Source organism: Delphinapterus leucas, chromosome 1 (assembly GCF_059928025.1).
Source record: "Delphinapterus leucas isolate spDelLeu-1000000601 "Yukka" chromosome 1, BTC_Dleu_Yukka2, whole genome shotgun sequence".
Lineage (NCBI taxonomy): Eukaryota > Metazoa > Chordata > Mammalia > Artiodactyla > Monodontidae > Delphinapterus > Delphinapterus leucas.
The window spans coordinates 154,320,554-154,339,640 of record NC_143129.1 but is presented as its reverse complement, the minus strand read 5'-3'; the positions used below and the strand labels follow the sequence as shown (position 1 = coordinate 154,339,640).

The 19,087-nt window shown below is 54.9% G+C and overlaps 1 protein-coding gene across 9 annotated transcripts in view; it reads right to left on the bottom strand.

The window, feature by feature from the left end:
- The window catches only part of ERI3 (ERI1 exoribonuclease family member 3), a 130,369-nt gene that overhangs the window by 9,291 nt on the left and 101,991 nt on the right, over positions 1 to 19,087 (bottom strand). For 8 of the 9 annotated variants that reach the window (XR_016387461.1, XM_089894412.1, XM_089894420.1 and 5 more), the window contains one exon: positions 16,990 to 17,089. The exons of the other annotated variant lie outside the window; for it this stretch is intronic. Coding sequence is in view for 7 of the 8 variants with exons in the window: in XM_089894412.1 (XP_089750538.1) it covers positions 16,990 to 17,089 (100 nt within the window). In the remaining variant the exon portion in view is untranslated. The remainder of the gene's footprint in view (positions 1 to 16,989; positions 17,090 to 19,087) is intronic. 9 annotated transcript variants of the gene reach the window in all.

Sequence of the window (19,087 nt, the reverse complement as noted above, 5' to 3'; positions counted from 1 at the left end):
GGAAGCAGGGAGAGGAGTTCCCAGTGGGGCGCGTGTATGCCCTCTGGGCCCCAGCTCTGACACTGTCCCTAGTGCTTCTTCCTCAGGGGCTTGACAAAGAGGAGACCGAGGCAGTCCTGAGAACGACCAGAGCTGGGGACCACGGGGCAAAGACCACATCCACGCCCCTCCAGCTATGGCAGCCCTAGGGCAGAGCCCCGGCCCGCGGACCACTGCCCTCACTCTGGGTCCCCATTAGCGCCCCTCCCCTTGGGTCATTAAATATGTATGTCTTATTACGCGCCTTGTTAGAGTATCGAGCTCTACTGACTGATGGCAAATCCTGAGCCTCGTCCTGGCCATAAATTTATCTGGAGATGATGAAGACTCAATAATCTAGTCAGGCAGATAATACCATCGGGCCTTAAAAAAGATCATTACATTATATGTCAGAATTAAAAGTGAAATACGCCGTAGTAACAGGGCGGCTGCTCTGGCCGTTACAACGGGTGCCCGCCTCCCCTCACTCATCCCCAGCCAAGGCCCCATCCAGGTAGAGGGGCCAAGAAGCCTTGCCCTCCTCTTGGCTCTGAACGCCACAGATAAAAGTGCCTGATAACCTAAGGCAAAGTGAAGGGGACCTGGCCTGGGAGGGGACAGGGGAAGAGGTGGCTACTGAGAACAGCTGAGCACCTCTGCCATACTTGGCAGCCACTTCTGCCCCAACCGAGCTCCCACCTGACCCTGTCCCTAGGGGTCTCGTCTTCTGGGGGGTCCTTGAGTGGCTCCAACAGGAAGGTGACAGGGCTTCACACCCTTCCAGAGTGGCCTGACCAATCAAGGCAGATTCTTTCCAAAATGGAGACACAGGGATAGGGAGAGGCTACTTGTGTGTATGCCCCAGGCACCTGTGACCTGGCCCCAGACCCATGTGCCAGCAGCATATCTGAGGCCTTTCCTGTGAGCACGTGCTATCAATCTAGACCACGGCCACCTCCTTCCTGAGAGCCCTGCCTGTCACAGCCTCTACATCCTGTCCTTTGAGAAACTTGGTGCCAGCTTCTTGTTCTTTGACCTCAGCACTAACAACCATCTCCATTATATCTTATTTTCACCCATTTCCACAGTCACACACTCCACCTCGTTAACATCCTCCACTGTTCTACCTTTGAAATGTTAAATTCAAGTATTCCCAGTTACTGATGATAATATGCTTTTTCTTTCATCTCACTGGAACCTCGAAACTGTTTACATCCCTAATATCTCCAGATACATCCCCCTCCTGTGTTCACCTTTTTCCCCGTCCACTTTTGACTGCTTACCCAACAGCCACTCCCCTTCTGCGAAGCTGGCAGAGCCCACTCCTCCCTCCCTGACCAAGGGAAACCTCCGTGGTCTGAGCCATTTGTGGGGACCCTACCCCCTTGCCAGCCATGGGTTTAGGAGTGGCCAAGTGTTCTGGCTACTGGGATATGACGGTAAGTTTGCTGAAAGACCTTCAAGGAAAATTTCTTCACTCTCACGAAGAGAACCATGAGGGGAAAATAGTCCTGTATATTCTGCTGGACGTTTTCATGTCTGCACATAATGTCTGGGACTGCAGAAGCCATATTCCAACCTTGAGGGGACTTAGCCTGTGAAGAACATGCTGAAGATAAAAGAACAGAACAATGGAAAAAAATCTGGGTCCTTGATGACATTGCTGAGATGCTGAATTAACCAACCCTAGGATCACCTTACGTCTTTTGTGAGGGAATAAACCCTCTTACTATTTAAGATTTAAATTGGGTTTTCTTTTTCTTGTAGCCAAAAGCTTACTAACATACAGAATGTAAAGGCAGGAAAGAGAATGACAAAACAAATGAAGGGAGGCAAAGGGCAATGAGGACGCTATTTCAGGCTAGGAAGCTGGTAACCCTTGTTATGCTCTCTTAAAACATTTGCTCAGGGCTTCCCTGGTGGTGCAGTGGTTAAGAATCCGCCTGCCAACGCAGGGGACACGGGTTCGAGCCCTGGTCCGGGAAGATCCCACATGCCGTGGAGCAACTAAGCCCATGCACCACAACTACTGAGCCCGCATGCCACAACTACTGAAGCCTGCGTGCCTAGAGCCCGTGCTCCACAAAAAGAGAAGCCACCACAATGAGAAGCCTGTGCACCTCAACGAAGAGTAGCCCCCACTCGCCGCAACTAGAGAAAGCCTGCACACAGCAACAAAGACCCAACGCAGCCAAAAATAAACAAATTTATAAAACAAACAAACAAAAATTTGCTCAAATTGTCTCCTGCTGTATCTCAGGACACAGGCCATGTTATCATAAAGGCTAAAAGAGTCAAGTTTAGGTGGGAACCCAGGTGAAAACAGAGGGAAGAAAATACAACTTTACAGAGAAAGGATTTTTATGTCTCTGACTTGCAATTTAAGTTGACTTTTTCAAAGTCCCACGGCAACACAAAATCATGAGACTCAAGGCTTCCTTCTCCCCTGCCCTTCTTAGCATGTCGTTTCCAATTTCCAGGTTATCTTATGGTCCAAAATGGCTGCTGAAGCTCCAATCATCATGTCCACATTTTAGGAAAGAGGAAGAAGGAAAAAGCAAGAATAATGTACTTTCCAGCTAAGTCATTTCCCTTTCAGTATTGTTCCTGGAGGACCCACACACTTTTCCTTTTATCTCACTAGCCAGAACTCAGAGACATAACCATATCCAGCTGTATGAGAAACTAAAAGAGAAAAGTAGTCTTTTAACTGGGTACCCCCTGCTGCCCCTAATTATCCAGGGTCTCTATTTAGTGAGGAAGAAGGTCAATGGCCATTGGGTACATACCAAGCAGTTTCTGTCCTAGCAACATAACTGATACACCTCGCTTTGGAGCTTGGATTCCATGGTCCATCATCTTAGTCCTTTCTTGCCAATCGTCTCAACTCTCTTGCTCCCCTTTTCTCCCATCACCCTTGCCTGGAAAAACCCAAACACTGCCTTCTCTACGCTTACATCTGGGCTGAGTGTGACAAGAGAAAACTGAAACCTTACAGATTCACGCAACTCATAAAATCATAGTCATCAACCTCAGCTGGGTGTATAAAACCGCCCCATTTCCTATGTGCCTGATCAGTGTGCATGCTCTCTCTCCCTTTCTTGCTAGTTCAATGTCCAACTTTCTCTACTTTCCACAACTCTCAAACTCCCTACCCCCAACATTGCCCTGACCCTCTCACCCACACAACCTCATCTTCTACTTCACAGGAAACACAGAAGCCACACCCCTGCACCTGTGCCAGTCCTCGCCTTTCATCCTGATACAAGAGAGGAACTGTCCTGATGTCACTTCTGAAGCCCATCCCCCCACTCCACCTGGTTTCTGGAGTCTAACCCGACTGCCTTTTCAGGGGTCTTACTTTGTGAGTAACCCCCTTTCTCTCTGATATAGCTTCAGTTGCTTCTTCTGCACTGGTTCCTTCATGTAAACATGTAAATATATTAAATCTTTAAAAACAAGCTCCCTTTAATTCCTTTTCCCTTTTCCCATGTGGCTAAGACCCCATCTTTCCTCCCTTTCGTAGCCAAAGGTCTCATTTCCTCCTCTCCTACCCTGTGATCTGATTTCCCCCAGCAGCGCCTTACCAAACTGCTTTCTCTAACCATCCTTATGGCCTCATGGGGCTGAAGTCCAATGGAAGCTTTTCAGGTTTAGATCAACCCAGTGGACTGAGTCATGCCTTGAAACTCTTCCCTCGGTTTCAGTGACACCACCTTTTCTCCACTACCCTCCTCCAGCTCCCCTGTCCGCGCCTGCCTTTTCTCCTGACTACCCCTAAGAGGTGGGTGTTGCTAAGAGTGGTCGTTGGCCTTCTTCCCTTTTTACTGTCTGCACTCTCCCTGGGCAAACTTATCCACCCCTAAGCTTTATTTACCATATATTTTCCCATAGTTTCTAAACCTGTATTCCTACTACCACCATCCTGGTCCAGGGCACCACCCTCCCTCATCCAGGTGACATCAGTGCCCCAGCCAATCTCCTCTATAGCGTCCTTCTAAGCCACAAATCTGGTCATTTCACTGCCTGTCTTAAACCCCTTCAATGATCCTGGAACTGAAAAAGGACATCAGTAGAAGTGCTGGTGAAACTGAAGTAAGGCCTTTCGTTTAGTTAACAGTAAAGTAATACCAATGTTAATGGCCTGGTGCTGACAGTTGTACTATGACTGGGTAAGATGTTAACACTAGGTAAAGATGGGCAAGAAAGGCTTCTGCAAATGTCAAATGAGTTCCAAGTAAAAAGTTTAATAAGAGTTAATAATTAAAACGACAACCATCACCACCACTTCCAACGGTGCCTCACTGCTCTCAGGATAGCATCCAAACTTCTACATTAAGTCCTGGGGATCTGCCCAGGTGTCCCCCTCGGGCCTCATCTTTCCCACTCTCCTGTTGGACCGCGGAGTTCTGGCTCTTCTCCCTCATGGCTTTTTTCACGTGCTCTTCCTTCTGCCTGGGAAGCTCCTCCCCCACTTCTCAGCTGGAGTGCCCCCCCCTCGTCTATCCTGAGGGATGGAGGCTTGCTGTGGTTTCCTGAGGTGCCTTACCTGCGCCCCCATGTAGGCGTTAGGAACCCCTTCTGTGTGTTCCCACAGCACCCATGTTCCTCCATGTGACTGCCTCTGTCACTCCCTGTCAAACCACAAACCCTTTGGGGGCACTAAGGTTACCTCAACAGAGGCCCTCGGTAAATATGTATTAAGTGTAGGGAAGGAAGGACTGGAGGAAAAGAAAGAGGGAAGGGTGGAGGGACAAGATCACAGGTGAGCCTACTCCAGCCCTGACATTTGCCGCCTGAAGCGCAGACAGGCCCAGGCCCTGAAAATCAGTCACGGCCCTTCCTCAGATTCCAACGTGCCAGTGGCTTCAGCCCCTTCCCCACCTCCACTCCTTCCTAGTACCTTCATTTCCTCAGGACCTGCTGTGCCAGGAGACTGGCTGGGACCTGAGCTCTCAAGTGACCTGGCCAGCCTGTCCTGAACCAAGACATCTGGGGGCGGAAGCTGTGGTGCTGGGGCTCCGTACACCCCGCCAATGATGCCCTGGAAAAGGGCCTGGCGATGCCTGGGGACTCTGGGAGGGGGGCTGCCCTCCCTGAGCCCAGTCCCACCTGGTAAATATTTCATCCTCAAGCTGCTCAGCTAATCCCTATTAATTTCAATACCGCTGCCTTGCCTGGCTCAGCTCCCAATGCATTATTTATCCCCTTTGTTTGTTTGTCGCTAACAGGTGGGCCCCAGCGGAGGCGCTGACTGGGGACAAGTCCACTCCATCACAGTGTGGCTGTGAATTAATCATGAGGACTAATGGGAACCACCTCAGCTCCAGGCACTTCCCTAGCCCCCTCCCCCTGCCCTGGCACCCAGGGGTGGGCCGGGCCACCTCAGCTCAATTTAACTCGATTCAAATCAACACATTTTACTCACTGTCTATCCACAAGAGTCAGACACTATGATATGCTTTGGGGATACAAGCTGAACAAAACAGACATAAATTCCTGCCCTCAGGGAACTTACAATCTAGTGGGGGAGAGAGGCATTAAAAAACTTCTTAATGAGGACTGTGACGGGGTGCTCCAAAGGGGGAGTGCACAGAGGAGGGGCGCTGACCAAGGCTACGAGTCGGGGAAGCTTCCTTGAAAAGGAAACTGAGCTGTGCTCTGCAGGAGGAGCGGGACTTGATTAGGCCAAGTGTGGGAATGGGGGCTCCCAAGGAAAATAAAGCCACGTGGGAAGGCCCTGAGGTGAGCGAAGGCATGGCAGGTTCCAGAAAATGAGGGAGGGCATTGTGCTGCCGCGCACGGGGCACGAGGAGAGAGGCTTGAGAAAGGAGCACTCTTCTCCCTGAATGGCCAGCATCTGTCCCGGCGGATTAGCACAGAGTCCTCCTGAACACCCAGACACAAGCACACACTCACACCACCTCTGCCGACTTGAGTGACATACAATTGCCTGACCTTGCACCTGTGACACCGGAGCGGCAGTCAAGATTATGAACCTTCAACTGCACAGATCAGGAAACTCAGGCGAGCATCTGGCCTGGAGGCTTCTGAGGGGGCCAGTGTGGGCCTTAGCACCCTGAGGCTTAGGTGTGCCCGTGGCAGGCCAGGGCTGGGGACACCGACCGGCCTCGGCCACAATGCTCACATCACCCCCCAGGAAGGAACCTGCCTCACCTCTGAAAACCCAGCACTGGACGGGGCACCCACAAGATGCCAGCAAACACCTGCTGAGTGAATGACCGCACAAGAGCGAATCTCTCTCTGGGGAGATCCTTCCCCAGAGATCTAAATAGACGAGGTTAGAACGAGCTAACCTGTACGCACGGTGTTACAGTACTTTCATAGTAAGCCTCACAGTAAGCCTGAGAGGTAGGAGCCATCATCAGCCCCGTTTAAAAGAGGAAGAAACAGAGGCCCTGGATGGTGAATGACTTACCCAGGACCACACAACCTGAAGTGATGGGCCGTAACCAGGATGAGGTCAGCCTGGCTCCAGGCTCCTGGCTCCCGCATATCCATAGATCTAACCCCTCTGTGGGGTCTCTTCCCCAGGGATCTCCCTTGGTGACTCCAGGGACCCTAGTTCTTGAGGACAACCCTAAAAGGCACCTTGTTTATGAACCAAGTGTAGCTCTGCCAGGGCAGAGACCTCATTGTGCACATGATCAGGGGTGTGTAATTCCATTCAAAGTGGCCACTTTGAAAATCCATGTGTCTCCAGGCTCTCCGTCCATCATGGTGTCAAGTCCTGGAGCAGAGGCATCCTTCAGCGCCTCCCAACGCCATGGTCTGTGTGCCCGCATGCCTGATCCCGCCCATGCGCCTGTCCTTGGCTGGGAGCTGCTCTGGCAGCACTGCCCCGCCCTGTGAGAAGGCTCAGGCTAGCCTGCCTGCTTGGCCCAGCCTTACCCTTGCCTTCAGGCTAGCCTGACTGCCGGGCCCCACCCCTGCCCTAAATGCCTCCTCTGCCCTACCGGGTCTCTGTTCTCTTGGAACTAGGCAGCCAGCGTGGAGGTAGCCTCGATAACTCGCTAACGTGCTGCCCATGCTGTTCTTAAAAATTTATGACTGTGCAACATGAAAAATCCGGCTGAGGAGCCGTCATTAGCGGCGCTGCCTCCCTCCCCCACCAGAGCCGCCCTCGTAAATTGAGATTTATGGCTGCAGCAGGCGGGGCGGGGGCGCGTGCAGACGGCGAGGATGCTGTGGCGGAGACAGGCAGAGGCCGATGAGGCCGCGATGGGGCCGGGGGCTCCCCCCTGCGGCAGCTCCGGTTCATCGCAGTCTGCGGAGATAACTACCGAGAGTAACGTCTGGCCTGGGGTGCCGGCCTAGCGCGCGGAGGCTGATTACGTTTAGCAGTCGGACTGCAGAGGGAGGAGCCAGTCCTGTGCCAATCACCGGCTCCTTGAGGTGTAGGGACAGATCCTGAAGTCCAGGGGCAAGCAAGCAAGGGCCTCTTAGCAGGATGACTTGGGGAGGGGGAAGGTTGGACCTAGGGAGGAAGGATCATCCTTGCTGGGGTCACAGGGCCTGGGCACCCCAGAGTCAGCTTCTCCAACCAGAAGCATCTAATTTGGGCTGTGACTGTGGTATCCCAACCAGAGAATTGAAGGGGAGGGAGGGAGGGAGGAAGGAGGATGCCAGGACCCTTCTCTTCCCTCTCCTTTCTCTGGTAAGAAGGGCCAGTGGAGAGGATGTTAAAGGCAGGAGGGCAAGGACTGGATCAGTCACAGAGCCTCCCCTGACAGAGGCCAGGCTGGGGCTGAAGAGGAGAGGAGGTGAGCCCATGAGCCTGCTGCCCACCCCCCCCGCAGGCCCTCCCGATTACCTCCCCTCTGCTTCCCCCCCTGCTCACTTAGCCCTGTCAGCCAGGCCATTATGAAATTGGGGTTTCATTTACAGACTAATTAAACATTACAGCTTGTTCACAATTACAACGCGGGGATGAGGGAGTAACTAATTACGGAAGAAATGAGCTAACATTTATCTCTGCTCCCACCCTCCCTCTACCCACTGCCCCCCCACCCCCGCCTCAGTCTGGCTTCCTCCCACTCTCTGGTCAGTACCAGCTCTCAAGGCTTATTACCTAGGATGGGGAACTGGAAGGGTACCCACCCACCCTAGATACCAGGTTGGGCTGCGGTTCCCAGCTACCCCAGGGGAGGGGCTTAGCTCCCAGAGCCCTGCCACCAGAGACAGTCAAGGCTTTTGTGCAAGACCCTGTGGGTGAAAGGACCCTGTGATGGTATGTGTGGCCCTCATATGGGGTGTGGGGACCTGCTCTGGTGTACGACTGTGACAGCACTGTGGAGCCATGTGGCCCTATGTATCTTTATCTTGTGGGGCAAGGTTTTGCTGTGACTGCTGCAGACAAAGATTTGTGTGACGGGCTATGAGTGTGAATGATCCATGCCCTAACCCCCAAACCCCCAGAGCAGAATATGAAAGAACCAGGCAGCTGCTGGAGGTGATGGTCTAAGCGGGCCTGGGATGTGGCCCCGGCAGCTCCAGGACCAAATCCCCACTGGGCAACCTTATTCACTCCCTCAGAAGCAAGAGAAGCAAGCAGGGTTACCCTGCCCTAGGACTCATCTCGTCCCTGTCCTCGGGCTGGCCTTGGCTTCTGGCCAGATGCCCCCCCTGGGGCCCAAGGAGCCTCCTGGGGACCTGGGGTGCCCCCTGTGGGCAGGAGTCCTGGGGTCTGGCTGGCCTGCTGCAGAGTTTAATAATAGTAACAGTGAGAGTAAGCGTTTCCATCCCTCCTGCCTTTGGGCAGAAGAAGAAAGGAAAGAGGAGGGAGAGGAGGGAGTGGAGGGAGCGGGCTGAAGGGAGGCTTTGAGGCCTCAGAACTCACATCAAACGGCCGGATCTGGGCCTAATTGTCTGACCCCTGCCCCTGCCTTCAATCAGCTCTGCGGCTCCCCGCCCGCCCCTCGCCTAACTAGCAGCCATGTTCTCCTCATTAGGACAAGCTCCCCTTGCACACATGTCCCCGGACATGTCCCCAGCACTCCCAGCTCCCAACCCTGCCTGGTGGGAGGGTACAGCGGGGACCCAGTTTTGGCGGGGCTCCTGGGACAGCTATTCCCTCAGCCACAGCTGGCTGGCCTGAGCGGCTCAGCACCTCTCCCTGAGCTGCAGGGTCCTGGATGCCACGTGCTGTGACATATCCCTGGGCTGGCTCAGCCGCTGGGTGCATTCTGTCCTCTGTGTGTCCTTCTTGATACAGCCCAACTGTCTCAGACACACAGTTCCTGAGGGCAAGATGCATTTGAATCCTGCCCCCTTCGGGCTGGTTCGGCTGTTTCAGCCCGGCAGGGGGTCTGGTCTGGGTCAGGGTCTATGTTCAGAGGCTAGGAGCTGAAGGAACTTGTCTGCCTACTGTGCAAGGGTGGTTCCCTTAAACAGATCCAGGCGTGGCGATGTGTGAGTGTCTGCGGCTGGTGGCATGGCAGTGAGGCAGGAGAGCTTGGTGGTTAAGAGCTCTGACCCTAGAGAGATGTGTGTTTAAATTCTAGCTCTCCCGCTTCCTTGCCCTGCTGCCTTGGGTGCATGACAACCTTCTTGAGCCTCAGTTTCCTTATATACAGTAGAGGTGACAGACCCAATCTCACAGGGTTTGGGAATTCAATGAGATTACAGACATAAAGTCCTCTGTACTACATCTGGCACTCAGCAAATCTTGTGGAAGGATACAGGTGTGGATGGCGGATTCAGACCAGACCAAACAAATTCCCTGCTCCACAGGCCACAGGCCTCGCTTTGTCCAGCTGGGTCAATAGTGTCAGGGACAGAAGGAGCTGTGAAGAAGGGTCCAGAGCCCTGCAGAAAAAAAGAGCAGCTCCCAGGAGACCCAGCTGATACCAGGGGCAGAAGCACCAATGCTGGAACCAAAGCTTGGGGGCAGGAATGTCACACAGCAGTTTCAGGTGGGAGGGGCAGGGGCCCAGCTTAAGGACTGTCAGGTGGCTTGAGGTCAGATAAGGTAAGTTAGTAGGGCTGGTCCATGAGGTATGGATCGTCCCTTGAGTACAGTGGGCTTGGAAGGAGGGGATGCCGTGAACACCGGTGGAGTGAAGGCTGACTGGACTGCTCTAGGTATTAATTCTCAAGGTACCAGACCTGTACAGGATTGGGGGAAGGGCTGGCCTGGTCTGGGCCCTGACATTGTCTCTCACCTTAAACCAGTGGTAATGACTTGCAAATATTGATGAAAACGCAAACTACAGAGACTGTGTTTTTCGGGGAGTGAAGGTGGGGAGAGGGGATAAGGAGGAAAATAAACTGAAATGAAGTCCGGTTATCTCCCATCTGTGGCTGCTCCTAATCCCCCAGCCCAAAGGAATCCAATGCAGCCCCTTATCTGCCCTGTCAATCACTCCATCACCGCCCAGTGCTTGGTGGGCACCGCACGCCCTCGCACACACTCAAGCACATGCTCACACATGCACACACACGCACACACTCACTCCAACTCTTGCTCCAACACTCCTGCCCACCCCCAGCCCATTACTCCTCTGAGTAGGAGCAGCCAGCACGCAGGTCCTGCCAGATGGATGCAATTTGCATAATATCAGCAGCGGAGGCTGCAAGATCACCAGGGGTCAGGGCGCTGACATCCCCGCACAGTCTATCTGCAAGTGCTAATTTGGCCAGCATTGATCTGTCTTTCTGATTTCTTTGTCATTTACGTCTGCGATGGTTTGACAGGAGATACAGAGAGAGACAAGGGGAGGCCAAGCCAGGCCTGGGGCTAGGAAGGTAGGGAAACAAAGATTGTACTTCCCAGCGCATCTCACACACACAGACATACATCAGAACCTCCTCCATCTATCTGTCCCTACACTCATCCATCCGTCCATCCATTTTTCCATCTGTAGTTGCTCCTGAAGACTAGAGCCTGGTATCTGGCAAGGACCAGTTCCTCAGATGTCCCTGGACTCCAAGGGTGCCAGCTCAGGGGGGAAGGCGTGAGCAGCCCTGAGCACTAATGCAGGCAGGCCAGTGGAGGCCCTGTCAATGCCTGGAGACTTAACCCTCCTTGTGGCTGGCCATACCCTGGTTCCTCACTTTCTCTGGGACACACTAGAAAGAACTGGACGGGGCGGAGAGGCGGGAGGTGGTGTAGGGGAGTGGTAGTGCTGGGGAAGCAAGCACACTCCAGCTGTCTCTGACGCCTCCTCATAAGGCAGCTGTGCTGACTCCTCCCCTCCCAGCCCTGAATATGGCCAAAGCAGAGGGGAGGGGGTGAGGCACCCGTCTGCCTCTCCGGGACAGGGTTATCATGGCTGCAGAAGCCTCATATCAACTCTTCACCACCCTCAGGTCATCCAAAGCCCAGGCTGGGCTCTGGCTGATTCTGAAGCCCCCTAGCTCAGCCAGGAAGCCCAAGGTCAGATCGGGTCTACATCCTACCTGCTGGACCCTTGGCCAGAGTCCCCACATTCTCCCCCTGGGAGGAGGGTTCACCACAGGGATGGGGACGCTGCCTGGGCAGGAGATGTCATGGGGGAGGGGAGGGGAGGAGAAGATGGGAATTCTGGGAAGAGCCCACTGCAGAGAGGTGGGCATGGTCACTCTGTCAAGGGAGGCAGAGGGGCTTGAGCCTTCCAAGGGTGCCCCCCAGTGGCTCTGTCTTCACCCCACCTCTTTCCCTCGCCCACAGCAGCAGGAGCAGGTGATCAGAAGGAACTCCCTGCTGGGCAAGAGGGGGGCTGGCGTTTGGTGTGTGCTAATCCCGGGCCGAGGTCTTCAGAGGGACCGGGGAACTTCAAGGAGGGAAAGGCAGAGCTGTACTGCAGACGAGCTCATTAGCCAGCACCCCACCCCCCCACGAGGAGGAGGGCGGGCAGCCCAGGGAGCGTGGCAGCGGAGGCGGCAGAGAAAAGGCTGTCACTGTCCTTTCTTCCTTTTGGTACAAGCATCTCCCTGAACCAACGATTCTCCTGCAGTGACACCTCTCACGGGCGCTAATGAGATCCGTGTCACAGAGCTAATGTGCTCTGACTGGACTCTGATAGACACCCCACTCCTTCAGGGGAGCCCACAGGCCAGCACTGCCCCCCAGGGCCAGGCCCCACCTGCCACCTGCCGGCCCGCTCTCTTGCCAAACTGTGCTGGGCAGCAAGCTTCTGAGAGAGCCCACCTGGTGTCGGGCCATCCCGTCTCACCTGGAGCCTTTGGGACCCCCAGTCCCTGCGCAGAGAGGGTAAGCGGCCAGGGCAAGACCACCCAGCTGGGCACCAGGGAAGGTTCCGACTGTTCTCCCTACCTGTGACACCAGCAGTCTGTGGGGCCTCTGTGTCCCAACAACAGGGGAAATCTGACATTTCCCGTGCAGACTTCCAAAAAGAAAGAAGGGAAGGAGGCACAGGCCCCGCTCTTAGAGAGGTCAAGTACGTAGGGCCTGATCATCACCTATAACTGGGGTCCCGGGATGTATTCTGCACGCTCACAGTGGGAGGGCCAGGCAAGATCCCCAGAGGAGGGGGCCCCTGGAATATGGGCAGGATTTTCCTGGGCCACGAGGTGGAGAGCCAACAGAAATCACAGTGCAGAACTAACTGTCGGGGTCAGGAGGAGGCCGGAAGCCAAGTGTTAGGGCCCCGGCTCCAAGGGCGACTGTAGCAGGGTGAAGGGTGGAGATGCCCCCGCCCCTTTCTTCCTCAGCTGCTGCTACCGAAGACTGTCAAGACCTGTGTGTTTTACACGACACTGAGGGAAAGGGAGAATGTGAGCTTGTTTTCTTCCTCACCATCTCTGTTGGCAGCACAAAGCCCAAGACCAAAAAGGTGCTCCTAGCTCAGCACGGCGGTGAGAACACAGGCTTTGTGCTCAGGTGGACCTGGGTTTGAATCCTGGCTCCTCAGTTCAACTGCCTGTGTGACCTCAAGCAAGTCACTTAACTAAGCCTGAGCCTCCCAATCTGTAAAATGGGAACGATAATGCCTGCCTTCATGAGAGTGTGAAAATTAAATTAGCGCCCCGGATAATGTGAGTGCTGTGCTGACCACTTGCTGAAGCGAAAGAAGGCCCACTCAGCAGTCCCCTCTGGAGGCCGCCCTGCCTCGGAAGCTGCCCGAGCCAAGAGCGCTGACGGAGCCCGCTGACCCAGCCAGTCAGCAGTCCTACAAATGTGCAGTCCCCTCACCTACAACCTGCTCCATGCCACCCTGCTCACCAGGCTCCCAAGGGCAAATCCACCCCCCAGGAGGAGGCGTCCCTCCCCGACCACGAGCCCACTGGGACAGCCTCCGAGCCCCCTCTCTGCCCAGAGCTCCATCCTGGAACCCTACCTCTTCCTCAGTCCCCAGGGCCAACCCCTCACCCCATCCTGGCGACTGTACCTGTGAGCTGGGTGGGGGCAGGGCCCTGTGGCTGTCATCTCCCAATGCACGTTCAGCACCTACCACAGCTCCTGACACACAGTAGGTGCAAGGCAGACGTCCACCACCTCCCTCCCCATGGCCACTGCCGGCCCTGAACTAACCACCACCTCCCGCATGCCTTATTACATACACCCCCACCCCGACGCCCGTGGCCTCCCCTTCTGCGATTTCTCCTCACTAGTCCTCCCTATACATACTCTCAGATGGCGCTGACTGGAACCCAACTCTGACCAGGTCACTCCTCTATCCAAACACCCTACGGCTCCCCCTCAAACAGCTCAGCCGGGCGCACCGATCCCAGTGGGCCCCTCCCTTCCACAGCCTAGGCCCCTGCCCTGCCCGTCAGCCCACGCCTCCAGCACGCCTGCCCCCTTACTCTGTCAGCACCTCCTCCACCCCAATGCTCAGCAGGAGTCCCCGCCAGGTAGGCCCCACGGGCTTCCCCTGCCACACATACCTTAGAAGGAGACTCAGAAGATCCCTCCAGGGCCCAGGGTCATCGGTGATCTGCACACCCCGCCACTGCCCCCCACAGCATTGTGGGAGAAGCCAGCAGCTCCTGGAGAGGGCCAGGCTGTGGGATCTGCAGAGCCCTTACCCAGCATCACTAGTGCTGCCTCACCTCCCAGCAAGATACATACCACTCCCCACTTCGGGCTGGCAGCTCCTCACACAGTTAATTAGCACCATGTCACTGAGGACCAGCCTGAATGGCCAGTGACAGGAGCTGACCCCTGACCCCAGGGCTGGGAAACAGTCCACATCAAACTCTTACAGCGCGACCCTTTTAGCACGCACAGTAACTCAGGGCACCGTCAGCTGAAGCTCATTAAAGCTGTCTCTTTGGCGCGAGGGCCATTAACCTCACCGCTCAAAACCCGCACCTCCCCTCCCCGCCTCTCCCAGCCCAATTAATGCCCTGCATCCTCCCCCCCTTCCAAGCACCCTCACCCACACCTCAGAGCCAGCCAGGAGCTGGCAGGGCAGCCCTCTTCATTCACAGATACAAGGACCAAGTGCCAGGAGCCCCCAGTGCCCTGGGGAGACCCTGGCATGGGCAGAGCGACAGAGGAGGCAGCTCCTTGATCAGCCACTGTGTGCTCAGACCGCACAGGCCCTTCACACAGGGGACCTTGCTGAGCTTTCCCAACAGCCCCGAGAGGCAGGTAGCATTGGCCCTTGTCTAAGGTCACAGGGCCTGAACTGCTTCTGGCTCCAAAGCCCTGACTTTATTGTCACCCATAGCCTTGGGCTGTCCCCTGGGGCCCACCCAGATGGAAAAACCTTCTTCTCTGAAGAAAGAGGGAATACTTCAGGGGTCCAACCCAGAGTCAACATGGGTGAACCAACAAGAACGACATCAATGAGTCCCAGGAGGCAGCAGAAAGTGGGAACAAGGAACCCCTTCCTCTCACAAACACCCCCAGGACAGATACACAGAAGCAGGGCACCCAACTCAAGGTTGCGTGGGGTGCATTAACCCAGTCCTGCCAGCCCCTCCCACCAGGCAGACTCAGTTTCTGGCAGCTCCTCCTTCCCTGGGCCAGTGCAAGTCTTCTCAGTGGCCTTGGTTCTCCGGTCCCTCCCTTTCCCGTCACGCTTGCACTGATTCATCCACTCACTCACTAACTGTCCACTCATCTACCATAGCATTTGTTGAGCACCTACTTAGAACTAGTGCGTACAGCACCAACTGCCTCACTGATTCTGGATCTGAGCTCTGATCCTGTCCTTATCTCACTCACGGACTTCCTGTCTCCTCAAAACCTCACAAAAAGCCACGCCCTCTAACCTGGCATTCAAGGCTGGCTTGTTCCCCGTTTAATTTCTAGCCGTTTCCTAACCCAAATGTCCCACTCCAGTCATGGCAAACTACTTGCAGACATCCAAAATTACCCTCTTAGCATGTCAGGCTTCCTCCTGCCCTTGGGCTTTTGTACACACAGTTTCCCCAAAGTGGAAAACGCTTCCCCCATCTGCCTACCTAGCAAACTCCTATTCATCCTTCAGGCATCCCCTGACCCAAGTCTCATCTTCTCTAGGAAACTTCCTGCTGACCTCCAAGGCCTATCAGCTTGCTAGGTTTGGGGTCTCCTCTAGGCTGTACGAAATAACTCCTGTGGGAGGGAACAGCAGTGGTTGTGGGGTACTCCCAATTCCCCAGGCCCGTTGACCACTTTCTCTTCCCCCCTGGACCCCAGGAGAGCCTTGGGGGCCAATAAGAATGATATGGGGTGTCCCTGAAGTCAGTGAAATGTAAATGAAGAAGTAGAAGCCACTTGGCAACTGAGGACAGGGGAAACCTCCCTTGGGGCAGCCCAGGTGTTTCTATCACGACCCTGAGTACCCTGGGTGGCAACTGCCCAGTTCAGTCTCTGTCTCCTCCCAGGATGTGAGCTCCCCGAGGACAGGAACATCCACTCAGCATGCCCAGCCCCACTAGGCACCTGTGATGTCTGCGGACAGGATTAGGGGCCAGTCTGTAGCAGGTGACTGGACCCTTTCGGTGTTATCTTGCCAGTCCCCTCCCCCTCATACCTCCCAAAGGTACACAGGTTATGATAATGTCGTAGCACCACCCAGGGACACCCCTGCTCCTCCCCACTTGGAACAAAGCCTATGCCTGTCAAGTACCCTGCTTGAAAGCATTTGTATGCACATGTGTGCAGATGCACACACAAAATAAGATACACAGAAATGAACAAACACACTTTCTGATGGATACACATACAGGCTGATGGTTGCTTCCATACACAGACAGATGCCCCCAGGAAAATGTATATAGATACACTGTTACACATACACACATACACGTATCCCTCAAAAAGATACACATACATGGACACATATAAACCCCTAGACAAACACACAGAGACATGCAGCTGAAGGTGCCATTCACACACACATACACTCACAGACACATATCCACAATGATATATATAAGAAGCTAGCAGAGCCTCCAATGCCTAGAACCAGCCCCCTCCCATGCAGGAATCCCCCCTGAGGGTACACCCCCATCTGGTACCCCAAGTGGCTCCTCCCAACCCAGGCACCGCTCAATGGAGGCTGCTGCTCCTACGGGGGAGTTCAATACCCTGTGGACAGAGCCATCGGTCAGAAGGACCCTGACTAATTAAAAGCTGGTGAGGTTTAAATAATTCATCTCCTTAACTCCCATTGATCGCCCAGTTTAGTGGCCACAGACTTGAAACAATATTAAACAGCCTTCTCTAGCTCCACGGGGGGTGGGTTAGCTGACATGTGCCCACCCCTCTGAGGACATCACCCACCAGAGATGCAGCCAAGGGCAGGATCCCTTGGCCTGAATCCAAGGCCACCTGTGACCCACCCAAAGCCCAGACCCCAGCCTCCTCTTGAATGTTGTTTTGAGAGATCCTTTCCAATGGTCAGATTCCACTCTCCCCTCACTCCACCCCCCTTCCCTGCTCCCCCCAGCTATGGAGAGCACCCTGCTGGAGCACTGAATGAGCCACGGAACCCCTCTGTGTGCCAGGGGACTGGGGCATGTGGGCAGGGGACGGACCGAGTTGCCAGGGGGATATGTGGAGGGACTGACCAATGCCGCTGTGGGGCCGGCCTATGTGTTGCAGGCTGAGGCCCTTGTTCATGTCTAGAAGTCCATTCTTGGGCCAGCAGCCCATGGCGAAGCTGTAAGCCTGGAAGACAGGAGGCAAGAGTGGTTACCAGAGGTCCTGACCCCTGACCCAATCCCATCACTCACCAACACCCCCAGCCCCCCATGTCTTCCCAGCAAGGGCTTACTCTCATCATGCCACTTCATGGGAGTCCCCTTGCTGGGTCCTCTTTCCACCAGGGCCCCCTCCAGAAAACCCCTTCCTTCTCCACAGCTCCCTTTCTCCTGGGCGTCTCCCCATCAGAGGCCCCTGGCTCCCACGGGGTGCCCCTCACCAGGCTCCTTTCTGGAGCTCCCATTTACTAAGATTCTCCTGATCAGGACCCCTCCTCTCATAGGGCATCCCCTTCAACCCATGCCCCCCCTTTCCAGAGTCTCTGGCCCTCTGCTGGGCCCCTTCCCCACAGCATTACTGGTCACAGAGACTACTGTTGGAAGGGACTTGGAGACCAATATATCCAGACTTCACTCCACAGACAGGAAAACTGAAGCCAGAGACGAGGGGGCCAACTACCTGCCTGTGGTCAAGTTGCTTTTGACCTGGAGGCAGGCCAGACTGCGGAGCTGAGTGCCACATGGGGGCTCAGCTGAGGAGGGGTAAGGTCACCTGGCCGACTCAGGCAGCTGTGAGGGGAGCACGTGAAGAGTGTGTGTGTGTGTGTGTGTGTGTGTGTGTGTGTGTGTGTGTGTGTGTGTGTGTGTGTGTGTGTGTGTGTGGTGGGGAGCAGATCTTGCTGAAGGTCAAGTGCTCACTTATGCATATTCAAAGCAGCCACCCATCGATCTGTACTTAATTGTTTTCCTGGGGTTGGGGAAGGAAGTGCTGGGGGTATCGATCTACTCAGGCCCCCAGCACTCCATTGTCCCCCTCTGTCCCCTGGCCGCCACCCACCTCCACGGTGGGCGGGGGCAGGGCACACGTCAGGCCAGGGACAGCACCTTCTCTTACATCCCTTACAGGCTCGATGACCAGATGTCACAGATGAGGAAACTGAGGCCAAGAAGAGACTTATAAGGGTTAGAATGCTATTAAGTGGCCCAACAGGGATTTAATTCCTGTTCAGCCTACTAGCAAGTCCCAGGCTTCTACCAGTGGGCTTGCGAGGCTAGCTGACTCTTCAAACATTGCCCATCTCCTCACCTTAGAAGTCCCCAAACACCAGGCTGTCCCCCCAGTGGCAGGAAGGTGACAGTGTGTGGGACAGTGGTCAGTGGGAATGAAGCTTGGGTGAGTTTCCAGAAGTTGGATGGTGAGCCCACTGGTGGAACTAAGGTGACTGCTAGCCATGGTCAGGCAGGCACTGCAGAGCCCCCGCCCACCACTGGGCCCAGGAGGTCTCCATCCCACTATAGACTGCCTCCCAGTGGAAGAGTATCCAGCACGGGGGTCAAAAACAGAAGACAGGAGGCTGGACACACAGGCTGTGCCAGGACCAAGGGGCTGGGCAGAGGTCTAGTACCCTTCCTTCCCAGCTGCAGGAACCAAGCCTCAGCCCCTTGGGCACTGGGAGGCTAGGAGCCAGTGTACTTCAACCTCAGCCCCCTCCAAAGCCACTTTCCTTGACCACAGAGGTACCAGCCACAGCCCAACTTCCCAGCCAACCCTCCCACCCTTCCCCAGGCCACAGCTGTACCCACAAATCGGGGGCTGAGCGTGAGGCTCAAGGACAGGGGAGAGGACGCTGGCTTGGAGCCAGGGCAGAGCTGGGACACAGGCAGCAAGGAGAACGGCCAGTGGGCGGTGCACAGCTGGAGGAGCTGCTGAGCGTGGTCAGGGCCGCGGCTGGAGCGCAGTGGGCCAGAGAGCAGTGGCGGGCTGTCTTTCAAGTACTTTAAAATCACTTACAAAGGGCGGATTAAACGATCAAAAATTCCATTTAATAGGACAAATAAAGAAATAACAATCTACTCTATCAGCCTGGAGAAGGCGAGCTGGATGGGTTTTTTTCCCCTCTAAAAAGGAAAAAAGGGAAGGAAGGGGGAAAAAAAGAAGGATAATGTGTGTTTACTCAAGCAAAGA